Source organism: Phyllopteryx taeniolatus, chromosome 11 (genome assembly GCF_024500385.1).
Source record: "Phyllopteryx taeniolatus isolate TA_2022b chromosome 11, UOR_Ptae_1.2, whole genome shotgun sequence".
NCBI classification, from domain to species: domain Eukaryota; kingdom Metazoa; phylum Chordata; class Actinopteri; order Syngnathiformes; family Syngnathidae; genus Phyllopteryx; species Phyllopteryx taeniolatus.
Window position 1 is genome coordinate 16341152 of NC_084512.1, and position 16710 is coordinate 16357861.

General features: G+C 41.4%; 1 protein-coding gene across 5 annotated transcripts; it reads left to right on the forward strand.

The window, feature by feature from the left end:
- Positions 1-56: 56 nt before the first annotated feature.
- On the forward strand, positions 57-15300 carry LOC133485811 (E3 ubiquitin-protein ligase TRIM8-like). 5 transcript variants are annotated; one of them, XM_061790097.1, is made up of 8 exons: positions 57-363; positions 1482-1539; positions 2681-3310; positions 12190-12285; positions 12967-13200; positions 14028-14059; positions 14208-14323; positions 14427-15300. In XM_061790097.1, exons 2-8 carry the CDS (start codon positions 1537-1539, stop codon positions 15014-15016), a joined length of 1701 nt encoding a protein of 566 aa, XP_061646081.1. In that variant the 5' UTR covers positions 57-363; positions 1482-1536; the 3' UTR covers positions 15017-15300. The 5 variants fall into 5 exon arrangements, with proteins under 5 accessions (XP_061646081.1, XP_061646083.1, XP_061646082.1 ...); XM_061790099.1 differs by lacking the exon at positions 1482-1539 and having other exon boundaries at positions 57-322; XM_061790098.1 differs by lacking the exon at positions 1482-1539 and having other exon boundaries at positions 58-363.
- The last annotated feature ends 1410 nt before the right edge of the window (positions 15301-16710 follow it).

Consider the following 16710-nt stretch of genomic DNA (forward strand, 5'->3'; position numbering starts at 1 on the left):
TCGGACGGGTCACATTAGCAAGAGGGGCCGCTCTGCGTGGACGAATAGAGCTCCGATTACGACTCATTTTTTTTTTCTTTCTTTTTTTTTCTTTTTCCCCCCCCCCCATCTGGGTTTCGTGTTCTTTGATGGTTTGTTGACGATACAACGCAACAGTTACTAGACCGTAGAGGAAAGCAACGGGTGTCGTTTGCAAAAGAAAAAAAAATACATAAAACAAAAGCTCGAGGCTGGTGCTCGTTTGGTCGGGGCGAACTGCGATCTTGGCAGCGGGGGAGCTGGGCTCTCCTCGCGGGGCTTGGACAGCGTAGAAGCCGAGAAGGTGAGCTGGAGTGTGCGGAGGACATGGAAAGCCGATAGTTGGTACGTCGCTTTTGGTTTTATCTAGCAGAATTGCAACACTAATGTTCGCCGACGGGAAGCTAAGATGTGGCGTTCCAATAATAACAAATAAAAACGCCAGCGTGACATTTCTGCTTGAAAGCAAATTGACACTTTTCCCCCCTTTCTTCGACAAGCAACTGCTTGGATTGCTTAATGACACTCGACCAACAAAATACGTCATTAATTGAATGTACGTAGTTCTATAATTCATTTGAAAAATAACAATTTAAATACTTTGGTTCGTATTTATAGCTATGAAAATACATTACCCATTTCTCCCCAACCACCTTCTAAAACATGACAATTGAATTATGTTTTATTCTCCTATTTTGGGTTAGAATAGAATAGGGAATACAATACATACACCCTTTAAATTTGCATTGCAGGAACTTTATTCAATTTAATTCTGCTCTATTTTGGATTACATGGATAGTTTCTTATTTTACCATCCACAATTTAAATTTGCTTGAAATGTATGGACATTCTATTGTATGTCATTGTGGGCTACATGGCAAAGTTCACTCACTCTTTAAATCTGAAATACTGGAACATATTGACATTCTATTCGCTATTCTAGTGTCGGTTGACTGGAGAGTTTCTTACCATCCACTCTTTAACTCTGAATTTCTGGAACATACTGCCATTCTTCCCCTTGAGGGATTATAATAAGTATAATTAAAAACAACAACTGAAAAAAGAACGTAGAATGGCAATGTGATGTGTTCCAGTACAAAGTACTCTACTGGCCAGGTAACCTACAATTGTTTTATAGTTTCTTACCACACACTCCTTAAAATGTACAGTATTGAAAATTGTTGGCATTTAATTCTAATCGATTATATCCAGGAGAATTCCAACACTAATGTTCGCTGACAGGAAGCTAAGATGTGGCATTCAAATAATAACAAACAAAATGTCAGCATAGCTGAGCGTGACATTTCTGCTTTTGTAGCAAATTGACACTTTTTTTTTTTTTTTTTTTGGTAAACCCCTGCTTGGATTGCCTAATGACACTTGAACCAACAACAATGCACCATTAACTGTATGGAGTTACTTCATTTATTTTAAAATAATTTAAAAACTGATTTGTTTTCAAGGCTTTGAGAAGCCTTTTTTATTTTAAACCAACTGCCAAATTTCCATGACTCTAGCATGGTGAGTTTTCCATTTTGTTCTCTTCTAATGTAATGTTGGTTATGATTAGTTTCTTCCCAACCACCCTTTAAATTTGCATTACTGGAACATATCGACATTCTTTAAGCCTTTTCACCATGACATAACACGTACTTCCGGATGGCAGAAGCATTGAGGCAGTCTTGCAATGTACGACTATTTACAACATCCCCTCGATTTATCCTCCCAACCCACATGTTTCGCTGGATTAATTAAAAACATTTTGACGGGGTGGGGCGGCCCAACAACTTTGGGGGAATATCTGGTGGTGTAACCCCAAACACAAGTTTTTGTCATCGTTTTCAGTTCAGGTGAGCAGTTGTCAATAGCTTTCTGCCACCCTGGCGCCTACTGTTTCCGAACATTATGAAAAAGGTCTGTTGCTATTCTGTTCTGTTCTATTGTGGGTTACTGCTATAGCTTCTTACTATTTACCCTTTAAATTTGCATTGCTGGAGTGTACTGATATTATACAGGTATTCTATTGCGGGTTACATGGATACTATATTTACACCCACCCATTAAATTTGCATTACTGCAACATTATTCTATTTCATTACATTCTGTTATAGGTTACCTGTATAGTTTCATACCCTGCCACCTTTAAATGGCTAGATTGATATCTTGCTAACTTAAAAACCTACTGTCCCTTTTTGTTTTCCTAAAAAGTGATGTTTTTTTATTGTATTTGATTGTAGGTTCCCTGGATAGTTTCTTACCATCCACATTTGAAGTTTGCATTACTGAAACCTTATTCTATTATATTGTTTTATTGTGAGTTACCTACTGTATATTATTTATTACCATCGACCCTTTATTTTATGAATTACTGGAGTGTATTGACGTTCTATTCTATTCATTGATGTGCAGCGATGTTTATGGCTGGTGAAGCACTAACATTTGAGTCAGATTTACAAATTTATGAGCAATGTCTTGGAAACTCAATTGTGTTTTAACGTGGGTTACTTACAGTAATTTCTTACCTTCAACCCTTTAAATTACTGGAATCTGTTGGGATTCTATTCTACCTAGTTGCTATATCTGGAGTTAAAGGCAATTTCAGAGTTCAGAGTTGTTGTTTTTTTCATGTTTGTCATAAGATAATTTTTTCTTTTTACAACAGCGAGGTATTCCAAGGAACCTACTCTACTTGCCGTCAATGTTTGGAGCAGTTCCAGCCATGGATGCGAGTTGGAGGAACTGTTTCGAGGAGGAGCTTCTGTGTCCTATCTGCCTGAATGTGTTCGAGGAGCCAATCCAGCTGCCATGCAAACACAACTTCTGCAAAGGTTGCATCTCAGAGGCGTGGGCCAAAGACAACGGCGGAGGGGTTCGCTGCCCCGAATGCAACCATGAGTACGAACAGAAGCCGTTACTGGAGAAGAACTTCAAATTGGCCAATATCGTCAAGAGGTTCAATGTGTTGGACTCTGAGAAGTCCCCGGCGGCACTGCACTGCGTTTTGTGCAGACGAGGCCCGCCGCTGCCCGTCAGGAAGGTGTGCCTGCGCTGCAAGGAGCCATGCTGCCAGATGCATGTGCACACGCACTTGCAGCAGCCGTGCGTGGCGCCCGGTCACCTGCTGGTGGATGCCGAGGAGTTGAGCGCCTGGACGTGTCCCAGCCACGACGAATACAGGCTGCTTCACTGCGAGGAAGAGCAGGTGGCTTTGTGTCCCTTCTGCTGCATCTCCCATTGCAGCGCCCAAAGGCACACGGTCTGCGACGTGGACACACAACACATGCACATGCAGGTAAACAACACGTACGAATTTTGATTGGATTCAAGTCAGGTGATTGGCCCGGGCCATTCTAGCAGCTTTACTTTTTTCTTTGAAACCAATTGAGAGTTTGCTTGGCAGTATGTTTTGGATCATTATCCTGCTGAAATGTCCACCCTCGTTTCATTTTCATCATCCTCGTAGATGGCAGCAGATTTTTGTCAAGAATGTCCCTGTGCATTTGCCCATTCATCCTTCCTTCAATAATGTGAAGTTTACCAGTACCATTTTCTGAAAAGCAGCCCCACACCATCATGTTCCCACATCCGAACCTTCCCTGTTGGTGTGGTGTTTTTAGGGTGATGTGCAATGCCATTTCTCTTCCAAAGGTGGTGTGCATTATGGGATCCAAACAGTTCAATTTTGTTCTCATCAGACTATATTCTTACAGTATTTAACTGGCTTGTCCAAATGGTGTTCAGCAAACTTTAAACAAACTTTGAGATGTTTTTTTTTTTTAGCAATGGGGTCTTGCGTGGCGAGCGTCCATACACGCCATGGCGGCCGGCGGACTGGATTACTCACTGTTTTCCTTGTGCCAACAGTACCTGCTAATTCATGGTCTTTTTGAAGCTCTTCACAGGTGGTCCTTGGCTCTTAGACAACTCTTCTGATTATTCTTTGCACTCCTCTGTCAGAAATCTTGCGAGGAGCACGTGATCGAGGCAAATTTATGGTGGTATGATTAGCTTTCCACTTACATATTATGGCCCCAACCGTGCTTACTGGAATGTTCAGAAGCCTACATATGCGCCTGTAACCAATGCCCTCATTATGTTTTGTAACAATTACTTTGTGATGGTCTTGAGGCAACTCTTTGCTCTTACCCACCATGAGATGTCTTGACTCACACCTTCGCAATGAGACCTTTTTGTAGGCTATCAATTAGGACTGAACCAGCTGATATTCATTTGCACTGACATGGAGCTCGATTGCTGTTTGATTATTGATAGATTTTAGGTGTTGTGTTGGCTTTCCATGCCTTTTTGCACATCCCTTTCTTTGTGTGTTCAATACTTTTTCCTGTGTCATCTCACATTTTTACACACGACTTAATGTCTGAACTTATTTGTTCTACTTTCTTTATATGGATGGATTACTTGGGTTGTTCCCAACATCTGGTGAAATTTTCAGGTCGCTAGCACCTTTAGATTTATATTTAGTGAGAAAAATGGTGAGGTGTTAAATACTTATTTTAGCCGCTGTATAAGGCCAAGATGGATGGAGGAGTTTGCGAGCTTCTTTCCTAGTTGATGCACATGCAGTTAATCGAAGACTCTAAACCAGCAGTCCCCAACTGTTTTTGCGCCACGGACCGGGTTAACATAAAGCAATATTTTGACGGACCAGCGTAGAAACAAATAAAACATTTGAAATAACATAGTTGAATAGAATGCGAAGCATTAAGCAGTTTGTGTATCATGCGAAGCATTAAGCAGTTTGTGTATCATAATTTAATGCTGCATCCAATTCATTATGCATTATCCACCATGAGGCAGAATACTACAGTCTTGGAGACACAAACTAAGAAGAATAGTACTTCTTCTACAGTACTACTACTGTAGTACTGTAGAAGAAGTACTATTTTTTTTATGAATTGTCCACTATTATCGTGAAGTGAGTTGAATTTTCACTGACACCATCCAGCGCTCGTATCTCAAAGCTGGGCTCGCGAGTCAAAGCAAAAAAATCATCCAAATGACTATCTCAAAAAACTTGTAGGTGCAAGGCTCGAATTAAGCAGTCTCACATCGCAGTTTTCGAGTTAAAATTCACATTTTGCGCCCCAAAAAAACACATTGAAAAGCAGAACTGCGAATTACAGTTTTACCGCGGAACCTGTTGTGGTGAGCCGATGGAGAGTGGGACGGCTGTGCCATTAGCCACTCGTGGGCTCATGGAATGTTGCTCAACGGGTGTCGGCTCTGTCCAATATTCCACAGCCTTGCTCCATGTGCAATGCGTAGCACTCAACAGACACACTTAAGGGAAAGTTAACTGTTTATTATGTTTGCTAGCCCGCATGCTAATGAGTTAGCCCGCGAGCTAACATGCTAATAGTTGAAAAGCTCGCTCCACCGTGGCGACGTCGTAAGAAATGTACACACCCTGCTCCCAAGTTGTTGTGTGTGTAGTCCCCAATTAACACACACAAGGGGAAGTTAACTGTTTATCATGGTCACTAGCCCATGAGCTAACAGGCTAGGTAGCTTAGAAGCTAAACAGCGTGCTGCACCGTGGCGACGTTGTTTCAAACATCAGCAGTGGTACCTCACTCTGAGTTGTTCTGTGTGTTAATCCCCAATTAACACAAACGCGGGAAAGGTAAATATTTCTTAAGCATAACCTCGGAGGCACATGTTATTCAGCCAGTAGTTGACTACAGTGAAGTTAGCGAATGTATATTTGATTGACAGCTGAAGGGCTCGTCTTCAGTTGACCAACCACACAGTCTTGCAGCCTGCGGGCCTTATTTTTCATTATTTCAGCGGGATAAAAAAAACAACAACAATATTATGGTTGATCAAAATATTTTTCTAGGAAAATATATCGTGTATATCTGGCTCCCACACTTAAAATATTAAATTCATTAATTAACTGCAAGAAGACATGTACATGCAAACAGGAAAATGTGTGCTTGCTGGCAGGGTGGACAATGACAGGGTGGAGATTTTTGGCTAATGTTAGCATTTAATGAGACAAAATACTGGTCATAATGTCACTGAAAAAATCTGAGGGTTTCTTAAAGACGGTAGTTACCCCATAATGACAGGGTGGACAGCAATTTCAGGGACACACAAAATGTTCAATATGATCATGAAAGTAGATTACGCATGATCAAAATGACTTGTTTTATCAAATAACTGGTTGTGGACAATAAGACCAGCTTAAAAAAGATTTAGTATCATTTAACCACTTATCACACACACTGGAAAGTGTAGCGGAGCAGTGTGTGAGAAATGCCCCTATCACATACATTCAATAAAAAGAAATGTTAGGCCACTTATGATAAGACCTCAGAGTTTCAATCTACGTGGAGCTACATTTTCAGGATGACGCAGTGATTCAGATAAGGAAACCAAAGGCACTTCACAGTGGTATTGACCCTACCATCATGTTCAGGCTATCCCAGCTGATTAGAGTTGGCAGATGGGGTGCCTGGACTGAGAGCCCGTCAATGACGGGGATGACACATGGAAAGCTATGACACTAACTACAGTGTTTCCCCATATAATGTGCGTTCTTTTAATACACACGCATGCCTCAATTAGTCTACTGGTGCGTCATCCACTGAAGACAAACAAACTCCTCCCTTTTCTAGTCTGAAATAACTGTAAATACCTCAGTCCATAGATGCTATTGTACACGCACGAATATTTAACTGCTTGGACAATTTGAACTTTGTTGCTAACCAAATCAAGAGTACAAAGTAAAAAAAAAAAAAATTAGAAAGTGTGGAGTCGTAAGGCTTTTTAAAAGCAAGTTTTCTGTGCAGTATTAAAGATGATGTTGGAAATAGGTGGAGACAGCATCTTGAAGGACATTCCAGTAGACTCTGATGTGATCACTCCGCAATGTTGTTTTCCAGGGCGCAATGCAGCTTATTTGTTCCGCCCAGTCACCCTTCAAAAAATGGAACACTTCAGGTCTGATATTTGGGACCCGTTAGAATGGGAGAGCAATAAAAGGCCTAATGTACCAAACTACCAAAACCGTAAAGCTGCACAAGATGGCTTGGGTGATCTTTTGTTACAGCCTACAAGCCCAAAATGGGGATTTGGGTTTAAAATCAGGTTGGTTTTAGTATCTGACCCATGTATGGGGTGGGATAGGTTTCCCCATTCCTGATGAGAAAGTCGCAGGCTCACATGAAGTTCACAGAGTTCTAAATTAGATGTTTTTTGGTGCAAATTGTTGTTCGGGCGGAGAGCTATTATTGGGACAAAAGATGTCTGTTCAGCCCTTTCCACAGCTGCTCACCACACATGCATGCATGCATGCATACACACACACACACACACACATGCACACCATCTATTCTCTCACAGCTGTATATGCTAAACGGTAAAGAGATCCGTCCAGGATTCACTGCTCATTCACTTCCCACATTAACACTGTCCTGATATTGTCACATGCTACAAATGTTGGAGTTTTGCTCGCAGGGTTATTTAATAAAGTATCAGGAAGTGGATCCATGTGAAGAAGCCCCCCAAGAGCAGGGTGGAAAACTTACAGCCCCTGGGCCATATACAGGGTGCCTCAGCATTTGATCTGCCCTACCATGTAATTCTAAAAACAAATAAAACCGAAGAGGACCTGTTAGGGAAAAACTGAAATGGCCCCTGATAGGAAAACTGTTCCCCACCCCTGTCCTAGAGGGAGCTGTGGTCTATTTTGGTAGAAAATCTTTCAAATTCCCTTGGCAGCTGCCTTGTTGCTTTTGGGATAAACAAAGATGGAAATACCAACGTGACTGTGTTCATATCTTTGGTTATCTTTGGGACAGCGGCTCTCAAAGGAGACTTTGAGAGTGGCTAGATAGAAGAAAGGCAGAGTAATAAAAGACTAATGTCATTCCAGGGACAGAGGAGTCCTCCCACACAACCGCACCTTACTTTTCTCAGCAGGCAACAGTTTTCTTTTCCCAGTATCTTGCATGTGCGTGGCAATGAATCAGTCTGTGGGTTGACATCAGCTGTCTTTTGATTGTGAAAGAGGCTCTCTGTTCATTGACCCAGAGGCTCTGCATTTTAACATGAGCTTCCTGGCAACCGGTGACTGTGCGGATGCTTTAATAGGACAGTGGGGAAAGTGACAATTGTTGGATTTAATCTTGATAAAGGTAGGCTTTCACACTGCTTTGGAGAGGATCGGCAACCAGAGAGCGGCCCTTGTGCTACGTTTCAAGCACGATAACAGACCAAAGGGAACTGTAGGAAACAGGAAGACATGCAGAAAAGCTGTTCCCATTTTGTGACGCAAACTCCTCATGATGGAGTCATTGCAAGATCTCACACGGTTACTCTATGATACTGTATGTGTTTTAAGCACCGTGTTAAGGGGCACAAACTCCCGCTGGTCCTCCCCTTGGACTTCCACTGAATTACATAGCCAGTGACACCGCCATGACACAACCAAACTGGGATTAGCGGCTCGCGCATTGATGAAGAAGGCAGGCAGTTAGCTGCGAAAACTAATGTGAATTGCAGGACACACTGACCAGCAACACTTCAAATGTACGTCGCGATAATTTGATTCACGTCGGTGCCGAGCAAGCAGCATCGGGTCTTCTCTTCCCCGGTGGGCCGCTCCCTGCAGCTGGGAAAGCCACCAGTGGCTAACAACTTCTACACAAGCCAGAATGAGCGCGCTCACTTTAACTTTTATCTGTCAGGGTTTTTAACGCAGGCGATATTGATTCCCCAGCTTTGCTAACGTGGGCAATTTTCACATCGCCACACCCGGTTTTATTTCGCCATTGGCGAGTTAGTGAGTGGGCAGCGCGAACATTGACTGTAATTCGCGGGGGATAGGGCCTGAGCCGTGCCGCGAATAATTGACGCAGGCTCTTAGAAAAGTGTATAATTATTTTCAACCATACACACTAGGATTCCATGTGGCAGAGACTCTCTGTAATTTCCACCAACAGCCCAGGCTTAACTTGGCCCCTCCCCGACACACAAAGATCGAGATGTATCACTTCAACATACAGTGGAACTCGTTCTGTGACCCCCACGTTTGTAGTTGAAAACACTCTTATCCGAAATCATCTTTCCCTATTGAAATTAATTGAAATGCCATCAATCCGTTACAGCCTCCCCCCAGAAAACACAAATGGTTGTATTTGTTTTTAAGGAAGAAAAATAGGACTCTATAATATTGTACTTTATAAAACCTAGTGTAATAAGATAATTAAATAGGATATAAAGAATTAAACAGTTCGTGCATCATGAATTAATGCTGCAATCCAATTCGTTGTGCTGCTCCTTCTGGTGTGCCTGCATTGGCCACTGAGAGGCAGTATAATACAGTCATGCAGACATAAACGAAGAAGAAGAATAGTACTGCTATTACTGTGACTCAGTAAGATGCTGTAGTGTTAGTCATTTTTCGTGGAGAATAAAGAATATACTGTATTCCTTTATTGTTATGTATACATGTGCTGCTCCACCGTTTGTGTTCAAAAGTCCGTAGCTTCTAAAACCGTGACTATCGATGCTAAACATGAGCATTTCAATGGAGTTTTGCATTGGTTGTTAACATTAAGCTAAGTGGGCTCTCCTAAATTGCTGCTTTTGTTTTAGGTTTAGTTTGACAGTAAACTTCAACTGCATTAAACAGCTTGGAGCCTATTTTTTGATGAATTGTTAAATATTTGCCAAACTGCTGCTTACTCTGAAGTGAGTTGAACTGAGTACACTGGCACCATACAGTGCTTGTATCATGAGTTTGCGAAAGAAAAGAAATGTCTGAAAGACAGCTCGTATATCGAAAAATTTGTGTTTGATCACTTGTAACTCAAGGCACCACTGTTCTTCCCTGACTCCAATTACTAATTTCCTATTAGCCATGGCTTTTCTGCCTTTTTGTGGCATCTTAGTTCGTTGCAGAAAGAGCACAAAACCGCTAATAGGTGAATTTTTCAACATATTGCTGAGGATAATTTAGGATGGCGTGAATAGGAAGAGATTCACTGTATAGTTGTATTAGATTATTTTCAATAGTGCAAGCGTACCTAATAAAGTAGCCTGTGTGGTCGTTTCCAACTTTTTTTTTTTCTTTTTTTTTTTTCTTTCTATTACCATCTCTCTCCGTGGTCAATTGGTAATCACAGCTGTTTATAACCGTACGCGAAACACTGCTAACTAAGAACCGCTGGAATAATCATATTTCAACAGAATTTTAAATTGTCTCATTAGATTGTGCGGGTGCATGCACGTTGTAGCATGTTGTCTAGGAGAGTAGCACTCCCTGAGTCCTGCTTGTCAAACTGCAATTTATTTCAAATAATGAAAGACTTGTGAATGCAGTCTCCTTGGAGCGCTCCAAGCACTCGTCATCACTGAGATGAGTTGCAGTTTTGTTGTAGTTGAATCTAGTGGCTTGTTGTAGGCAGCTGAAGAGGCTGGTTGCTGTGATACAACGTTTGCTGGAAACCGCAGGAATGTCCTCATTCTCTCCCATTTTTGTGCTCAAATCTTCTCTCTCTTGCTTCCTTTTTGTGCGTCTCACTTTCATTCAGCACTTTCCCTCTTGGTCCCCGGCGGTCTGCACACAGACGTGACACTGTGTCGCTGCTGCAGAGGCCAATGCAAACAACAATGACGGAAGCGATGCATGTGGCGAGCGAGAGGAGAAAGCAGAGCGGGGCTAGTGAGCGTCTCCTCCCCCACATGCACATTAGATAATCCAGCAGGCTTTGTTGCCCTCTCTTATACTTTGTGCACAAGTGGCTTTTCCATGCACTACCAAGATCATTAAAGAGTGCCCCTATGCTCTGTCATCAATCAGCCTGAGACTCTACATTGATTTCCATCTGCAGCACTAAACTGAGAAGAATTCTATTTAGTTCTTCAAGCCCTGTGGGACTCTCTGTACTCCACACACAGGAAGTGGGACGGTTCCCAACAGTGGACAGCTGGGGTCAGGTGGATTTGTGCAGTTGTCAGTGTTCTCATAGATGAATGTTTGCTGTTGTGCCTGGCAGCAGTTGCTTCCTCTGTCCACTGGGGATTTTGGAGGCGGTTGCTGATGTGACTCACAAGCCAGGCAGTTCTGTTTAGTTCTTTTCAGATTGGTTCCGTTGTCAAAAATTAAGAAGGGTTTAAAAATACCGCACTTCCACAACATATATGAATGCATTATAGGGGAGGCCTTGACAGTGTTGTTGTTACAATTTCTGTCACATAAACTAGAGTTTAAAAGAAGATAAAAATGACTATTATGAAGAAATGCAGCAAATTGGCAGGAACTCACGCAGACAGGACGGAACGAATAAGTCACGTACAGTAGCTTGCCGTAATATAAACATAGACAAACACAAATCAAAGATTCTACTGGAACGCTAATTGTCATTTAAGACCCTGTTGCCGCATAACCCAAAATCATCTTTAATACTGTGGAAGTATTCTCCGCACTTTAATTAATCTGTGACAGTGTTTATGTGCTGAGGTAAGCGCTGCTGTTTTTGGTTATCTCAAGTTCAAAGGGAATCGGTATGTACTGTATATACATATAGTATTTAATGTCTGTGTGTGTGAACAACATCTATGGGATGATTGTTACCCTTTTTTACTGATTGGAGACAAAAGCAAAGTGTCTATTTCACACTGTTTGACATAACATGTAGACAGACAACCTAACAATATCCACAGTCATATAATCTTTATCCTCTGCACAGAATGACTAATATTAGTGCTGTACTGATGAGCTCAGAGAGGGGTTTAGACATTATGAATCCCACTTGAGTTCTAGTCAGGTCACACCATGTTGAAATATAAGAGGCGATGACTATCTGTATGTGTCCTGTGAGATCTGCCAAGCAGATTGAAACATTTTGAAACATGACCTGGAAGAAGAATCTGCGCAAGTTTTCTTGGTGTGTACTCTACCCAAGTGGAAGGTGCCCTAAACATCACTGAAATGGTGGCGGTTAACACTGCTGTCTGCATATTGTATTATCAGCTTAGTGCAACGAGAGAAATGCAATAGGAAGAAATCCAAAAATAGCTGATGAAAACAGAATCCAGATTGTGGTTCTAAAGCAGCAAATGGTGAAAGGGTTGATGGGCGGTTCCTTGTATTACGCATTTGTCCGTCTTATCCATCTCCTGTTGGTCGTCTTTCTACAGGCCGCGCTAATGAGGCAACAAGACAGACTGGAGGGTCGTGTTCAGAACATCGATGAGCACATTACCAAGCTGGAGTCCGACAAGACACTGATGAAGGTACACTACGCTGCACAAGCTCCTACGGGGAGACAATAGTCAACGTCCTCACTTTGGCGTCCTAGTGTGTGCTCCTGCGAGTTTGTCGTAATGACAAGACTTTTGCTGAATTAGTTGTCACGGTGCGACTAAGAATCTTGTTAATTTTGAATGAGATGACAAGATTTTCTTGATTGTACCTCTATCTGTTACGTACAGTACAGCAGTGATTCTCAAAGTGTGGTACGAGTACTGCTTGTGGTACATGGGCTCCATCTATTGTTCATGCAAAAGAATCACTGCCTAAGTAGAGTTCAGTTGTATTTAACTTCTAAGTTCAATACATTTGCATTTAACCAGAACTGTTTGTTTTTAAACATTTTATGTAGTTATTATTTCTATGTGCAGTACATTTTAATTTACCATTTAAAATTGTCTTTGCTACTTTTAAGCCCCGTGTTAATTAATGTTCAAACTGCGCGCAATGTTACAGTAGCTAACAAAACTATTAAATGTTTTTTAGGAATACAACCTGTCTCGTTTTTCCTCTGCGCTACTGTATTTTATGGTTGGTCATGATGGTAGTGATGAAGTAATCACAAAAACAAATGGCTTGGACTGCTCAGTAGCTCTGCCGTGTTTTATCATCTTGCGGCCATTTTACACCATGGCCTCAAATAACAACCCGTCTACTCTCCACAGGACGCAGTTTCAGACCTGAAGGAGAGAGTCAGGGACCAGTACCAGAGGATGCACAGCTTGCTGGAAGCCAAACAGTGTGAAAGTATTCAGATGCTGGAGAGAGCGTACAGCTCGTACAGGAGGAAAAACTCCCAGCAGGTTTTGCACCTCAACGAGCGGCGGCAGCAAGCGGAAAAACTCCTGAGCTCAGTTCAAGCCTTCTTTCAAAGAGCCGACAACATCAACTTTATGAAGGTTCTTTTCGGGTTTTTTTTTTTTTTTTTTTTGTGTGTGTGTGTGTGTCAGTCTCAACCACCATTTGGCATTAAACAAAGACGAGCAAGATCGTGATTGAGCATGCTTAAGAGAAATGAGGAATGTAACTCTTGGTCTTTCTTATCTGATCTCATTTATGTATCTACTTGAATTGCCAACATGATTGAAGAAATGATGCTCTTGCATGATTACAACCATTAAACCATGCAAGAGCTGGCGCTAATTCTCTTGTATTGATTTTAATTCTAGTTGCCAGATGAAAGTTGTGAAATGTTATTTACCTACAATTCTTCAATTTACCTTTTACCTACCTTATCATATCATCCTGTCATATTCTTTCCTACAGTGTTTGTTATCCTCTCATCTTCCTATCTTATGCTATCATATTTTGTCGTATTGTTTTATCGCATCGTATTCTATCCTATTGTATCATATCTTCTGTCATATCCTATTGTGTCCTACCTTATTGTTTCATATCGGGTTTCATCTATATATCATATTTTCTTTGCTTATCGTATCTAATACCGTCGCATTGGGCCCCACTGTATGGTCTCCTTTCATATTGTGTGATCTCTTTCTTAAATTTCATCATATCCTAACATTTTGTTTCCTGTCACATCATAGCTTTTATCTGTAGTTTGCATATCGTTTGCTGTTGTATCATAATTTAGCTTCACATCGTCTTAAACATGAACATATTTCAGCCATTAAGTCAAGACTCTTGCTCACGTTGCAGTCTTACATTTGTCTTGAAAATATAAAAGCAGATTTAACTATCAAATTGACACGTGTATTTTCCTTTCCAGAACACAAAACCTTACCAACTACTAACTGATAGGTAAGCGTGATATTTTCAATTTGGTTTCAACCATACCGGATAGTTTTGTTGATATTTGTTTTAGCATCAGCAAAAGAGTAAAACAAAAAACATTTGTTTGAATTCATTTAAAATAAATTGGGTATTTCAATTGAAATGATCATTTCAGGTCCAATTTGCAGCTGAGCAGTTCTGTGCCTCCAGTCTCGGTGGGCCAAATCAGCGCTCACCATTTCTCCTCTGGCCTCTCAACACAGGAAAAGAATCTGCGCAAAATCCTGGACGGTAGGATGGATTTTATTTCTTTTTTTTGTATTCTTTGGCAAGTAATTCCTAGGTTTCCGTCTGGTCTGACCGAAATAGCTTAATCCTGTCTTGTCATTATCAGAACCTGTCAATGAGGTGTCTATCCTCGAGATAGTCCAGACACAGTTAAGCCCTGTTGGTGCTCGCTCCGGACTCAATAAGAGGAAATATGGCATGGCTTTCCTGGAGAGTGCCACAGAAAACTCCACTTCGCAGCATATTCCAGCTTTGCTCTACACCAACAAAATGCCTCTCCTGACTGAACACAGCCAACGCAGCTCGAACATGTTCTCCTCTGATGCTCTGGGGCAGAACGCTCACTCTGGTCAAGGCCACAGTCTCTTCCTGGACACTTCGGACCATCACGTGGTGGGCCAACACTCTGAGGCCATTTTCCCATCACACCTCCGCGGCGGCGGCGTGTCCCAGCAGGCTGTGTACGAAGGCAGGAAAGTCTTGATGTGCTCCAGGCCTGCAGCTGGCCAGCCCCTTTACCCGACACATGACTCGTTCGCCCCCATCACCTCTCAGGAGTTTGGCACCATACCTGGCAGCCAGCCCCTGCAGCATTTACCCATGAGGGGACTGATGGAAGCCTCACAGGCATCCAGGCGCCCTGACTATTTTGGCCTGTACGGCCAGTCTTCAACCAAGCATTACGGCACCAAGTAACAATGTGGTAAAATCAACACGAGCTTCACTTTTTTTGTTCATTTTGGATTAAGAATACATTCAGCGTTGTCTTCTTCTTAATGCATCCATGACCCAATGAGATCCAATTTAAGAGCTGGTTAAACAATTCTGCTTTTACAATGATGATACTGCGCACTAATTAATAATTTAACAATATATTTATTATTGTGGCTGTAGTTTACAGTTGTGTAGAACGGCAATGTTCATGTGTATGTGTTTCTAATATTTTATGCTCCACATTAATAAACATATTGTTAAAATCATTAGCAGTAGTATTTTTTGATGTAGGCTGCACAGTGGAAAACTTGTTAAGATTGAATCCGGGCTTCGACCTTCCTCTGTGGAGTTTGCATGTTGGCCTTTGCGCGTGTGTGGGGTTTCTCTGGCTTCCTCCCGCATTCCAAAAGCTTGTTTTATAGGTTAATTGAGGACTCTAAATTGTCTATAGGTATGAATGGTTCTTTGTCCATATGTGTCATGCGATTTCCTGGTGACAAATCCCGGGTGTAGCCCGCCTCTTGCCCAAAGTCAGCTAGGATAGGCTGCAGCACACCCGGTATCCTAATGACAACAAGCGGTACTGAAAAGGATGGCTGGAGTATTTTTAGATCCAACTCTTGTACTGGTTCTAATTGTCCATGTGTACCCATTGAAGTGCCCAGTTTGCTGGTTACATGATTACATAAAGTAATGAGAATGGCACTTTTATGTTTAAGTAATATGATTAAACTTATTTTCCCTATTACATTTTTAAAATCTGTTCTATTCCCATCTACAGCTTTTTTTTTTTTTTTTTTTTTTATACTGTCAACTCATCTTGACATTATAATGTGGATAATATATTCCTAGATCAATGCAGTCAGTCAAGTGTATGTCAAAGAAGGTGAAATCATTTAAAGAAACTGCAGTGACTGAACAGACATCAGTGCCTAAAAAAACTTGTATGCTCTTATTTTCTGTTTGCTGCTGAAAGCATGCAAGGAACCTCTTATACGCTCCAAAGTCCACATGGCTTGAATCAAACAATGGACCACAGATGTTTGTCAGGATTTTAACACATTTGTAAAGGTTTCAAGAAACCAGAATCAGTGGAAATAAATATCAATTGTCAGTATGTGGGGATTTTCTTCCTTAACTTGTGTTTTTCGAACATTATCTTGCCAATTCAGCTGATTAGTTTTTGATGGCAGCTCACCATGTCCTTGAGGAAGAAAGGTTGACTAGTAAGGGAGGTGAAAAATACATTTGTAACAGAAGCTCATCAAGACCCTGATGGGAACTTTCAAGATCTGTTATTTTGTCAATATGTCAGCATATGACACAATGTTTCTTTCTTGGAAATATCGACATTTTCTACCAGTCATTAAGCTCACAAATTGCTATCTGATTGTAAGACATGGACATGTAGACACTCGACTGATTCGTTTTTGATGGTCTTTGACCTTCAGGGAGGCCCGAAGTTAAATTTCACTAGTACCAAAGGACCACATGTAGGGGACATAAGATTTCTCCATATCCTTATTCAAATGTCAGGTTTTTGTGATTTAAAAAAAAATGATACCAAGATGAATCACAGTAGCACATTTTCCTCATGTGTTTGGGGGACTTTGTTATGGTCCAATGAAACCAAGGTTGCACTTTTTGGCCACAATTCCAAAAGGTATGTTTGACCC

Bases quoted from the DNA above. Each gene is read 5' to 3' on its own strand.
- LOC133485811 (XM_061790096.1), top strand. The intron at 13,201-14,027 runs GTTCTTTTCGGG...TTTCCTTTCCAG, and splicing joins ACAACATCAACTTTATGAAG to AACACAAAACCTTACCAACT. The intron at 14,060-14,207 runs GTAAGCGTGATA...TGATCATTTCAG, and splicing joins TACCAACTACTAACTGATAG to GTCCAATTTGCAGCTGAGCA.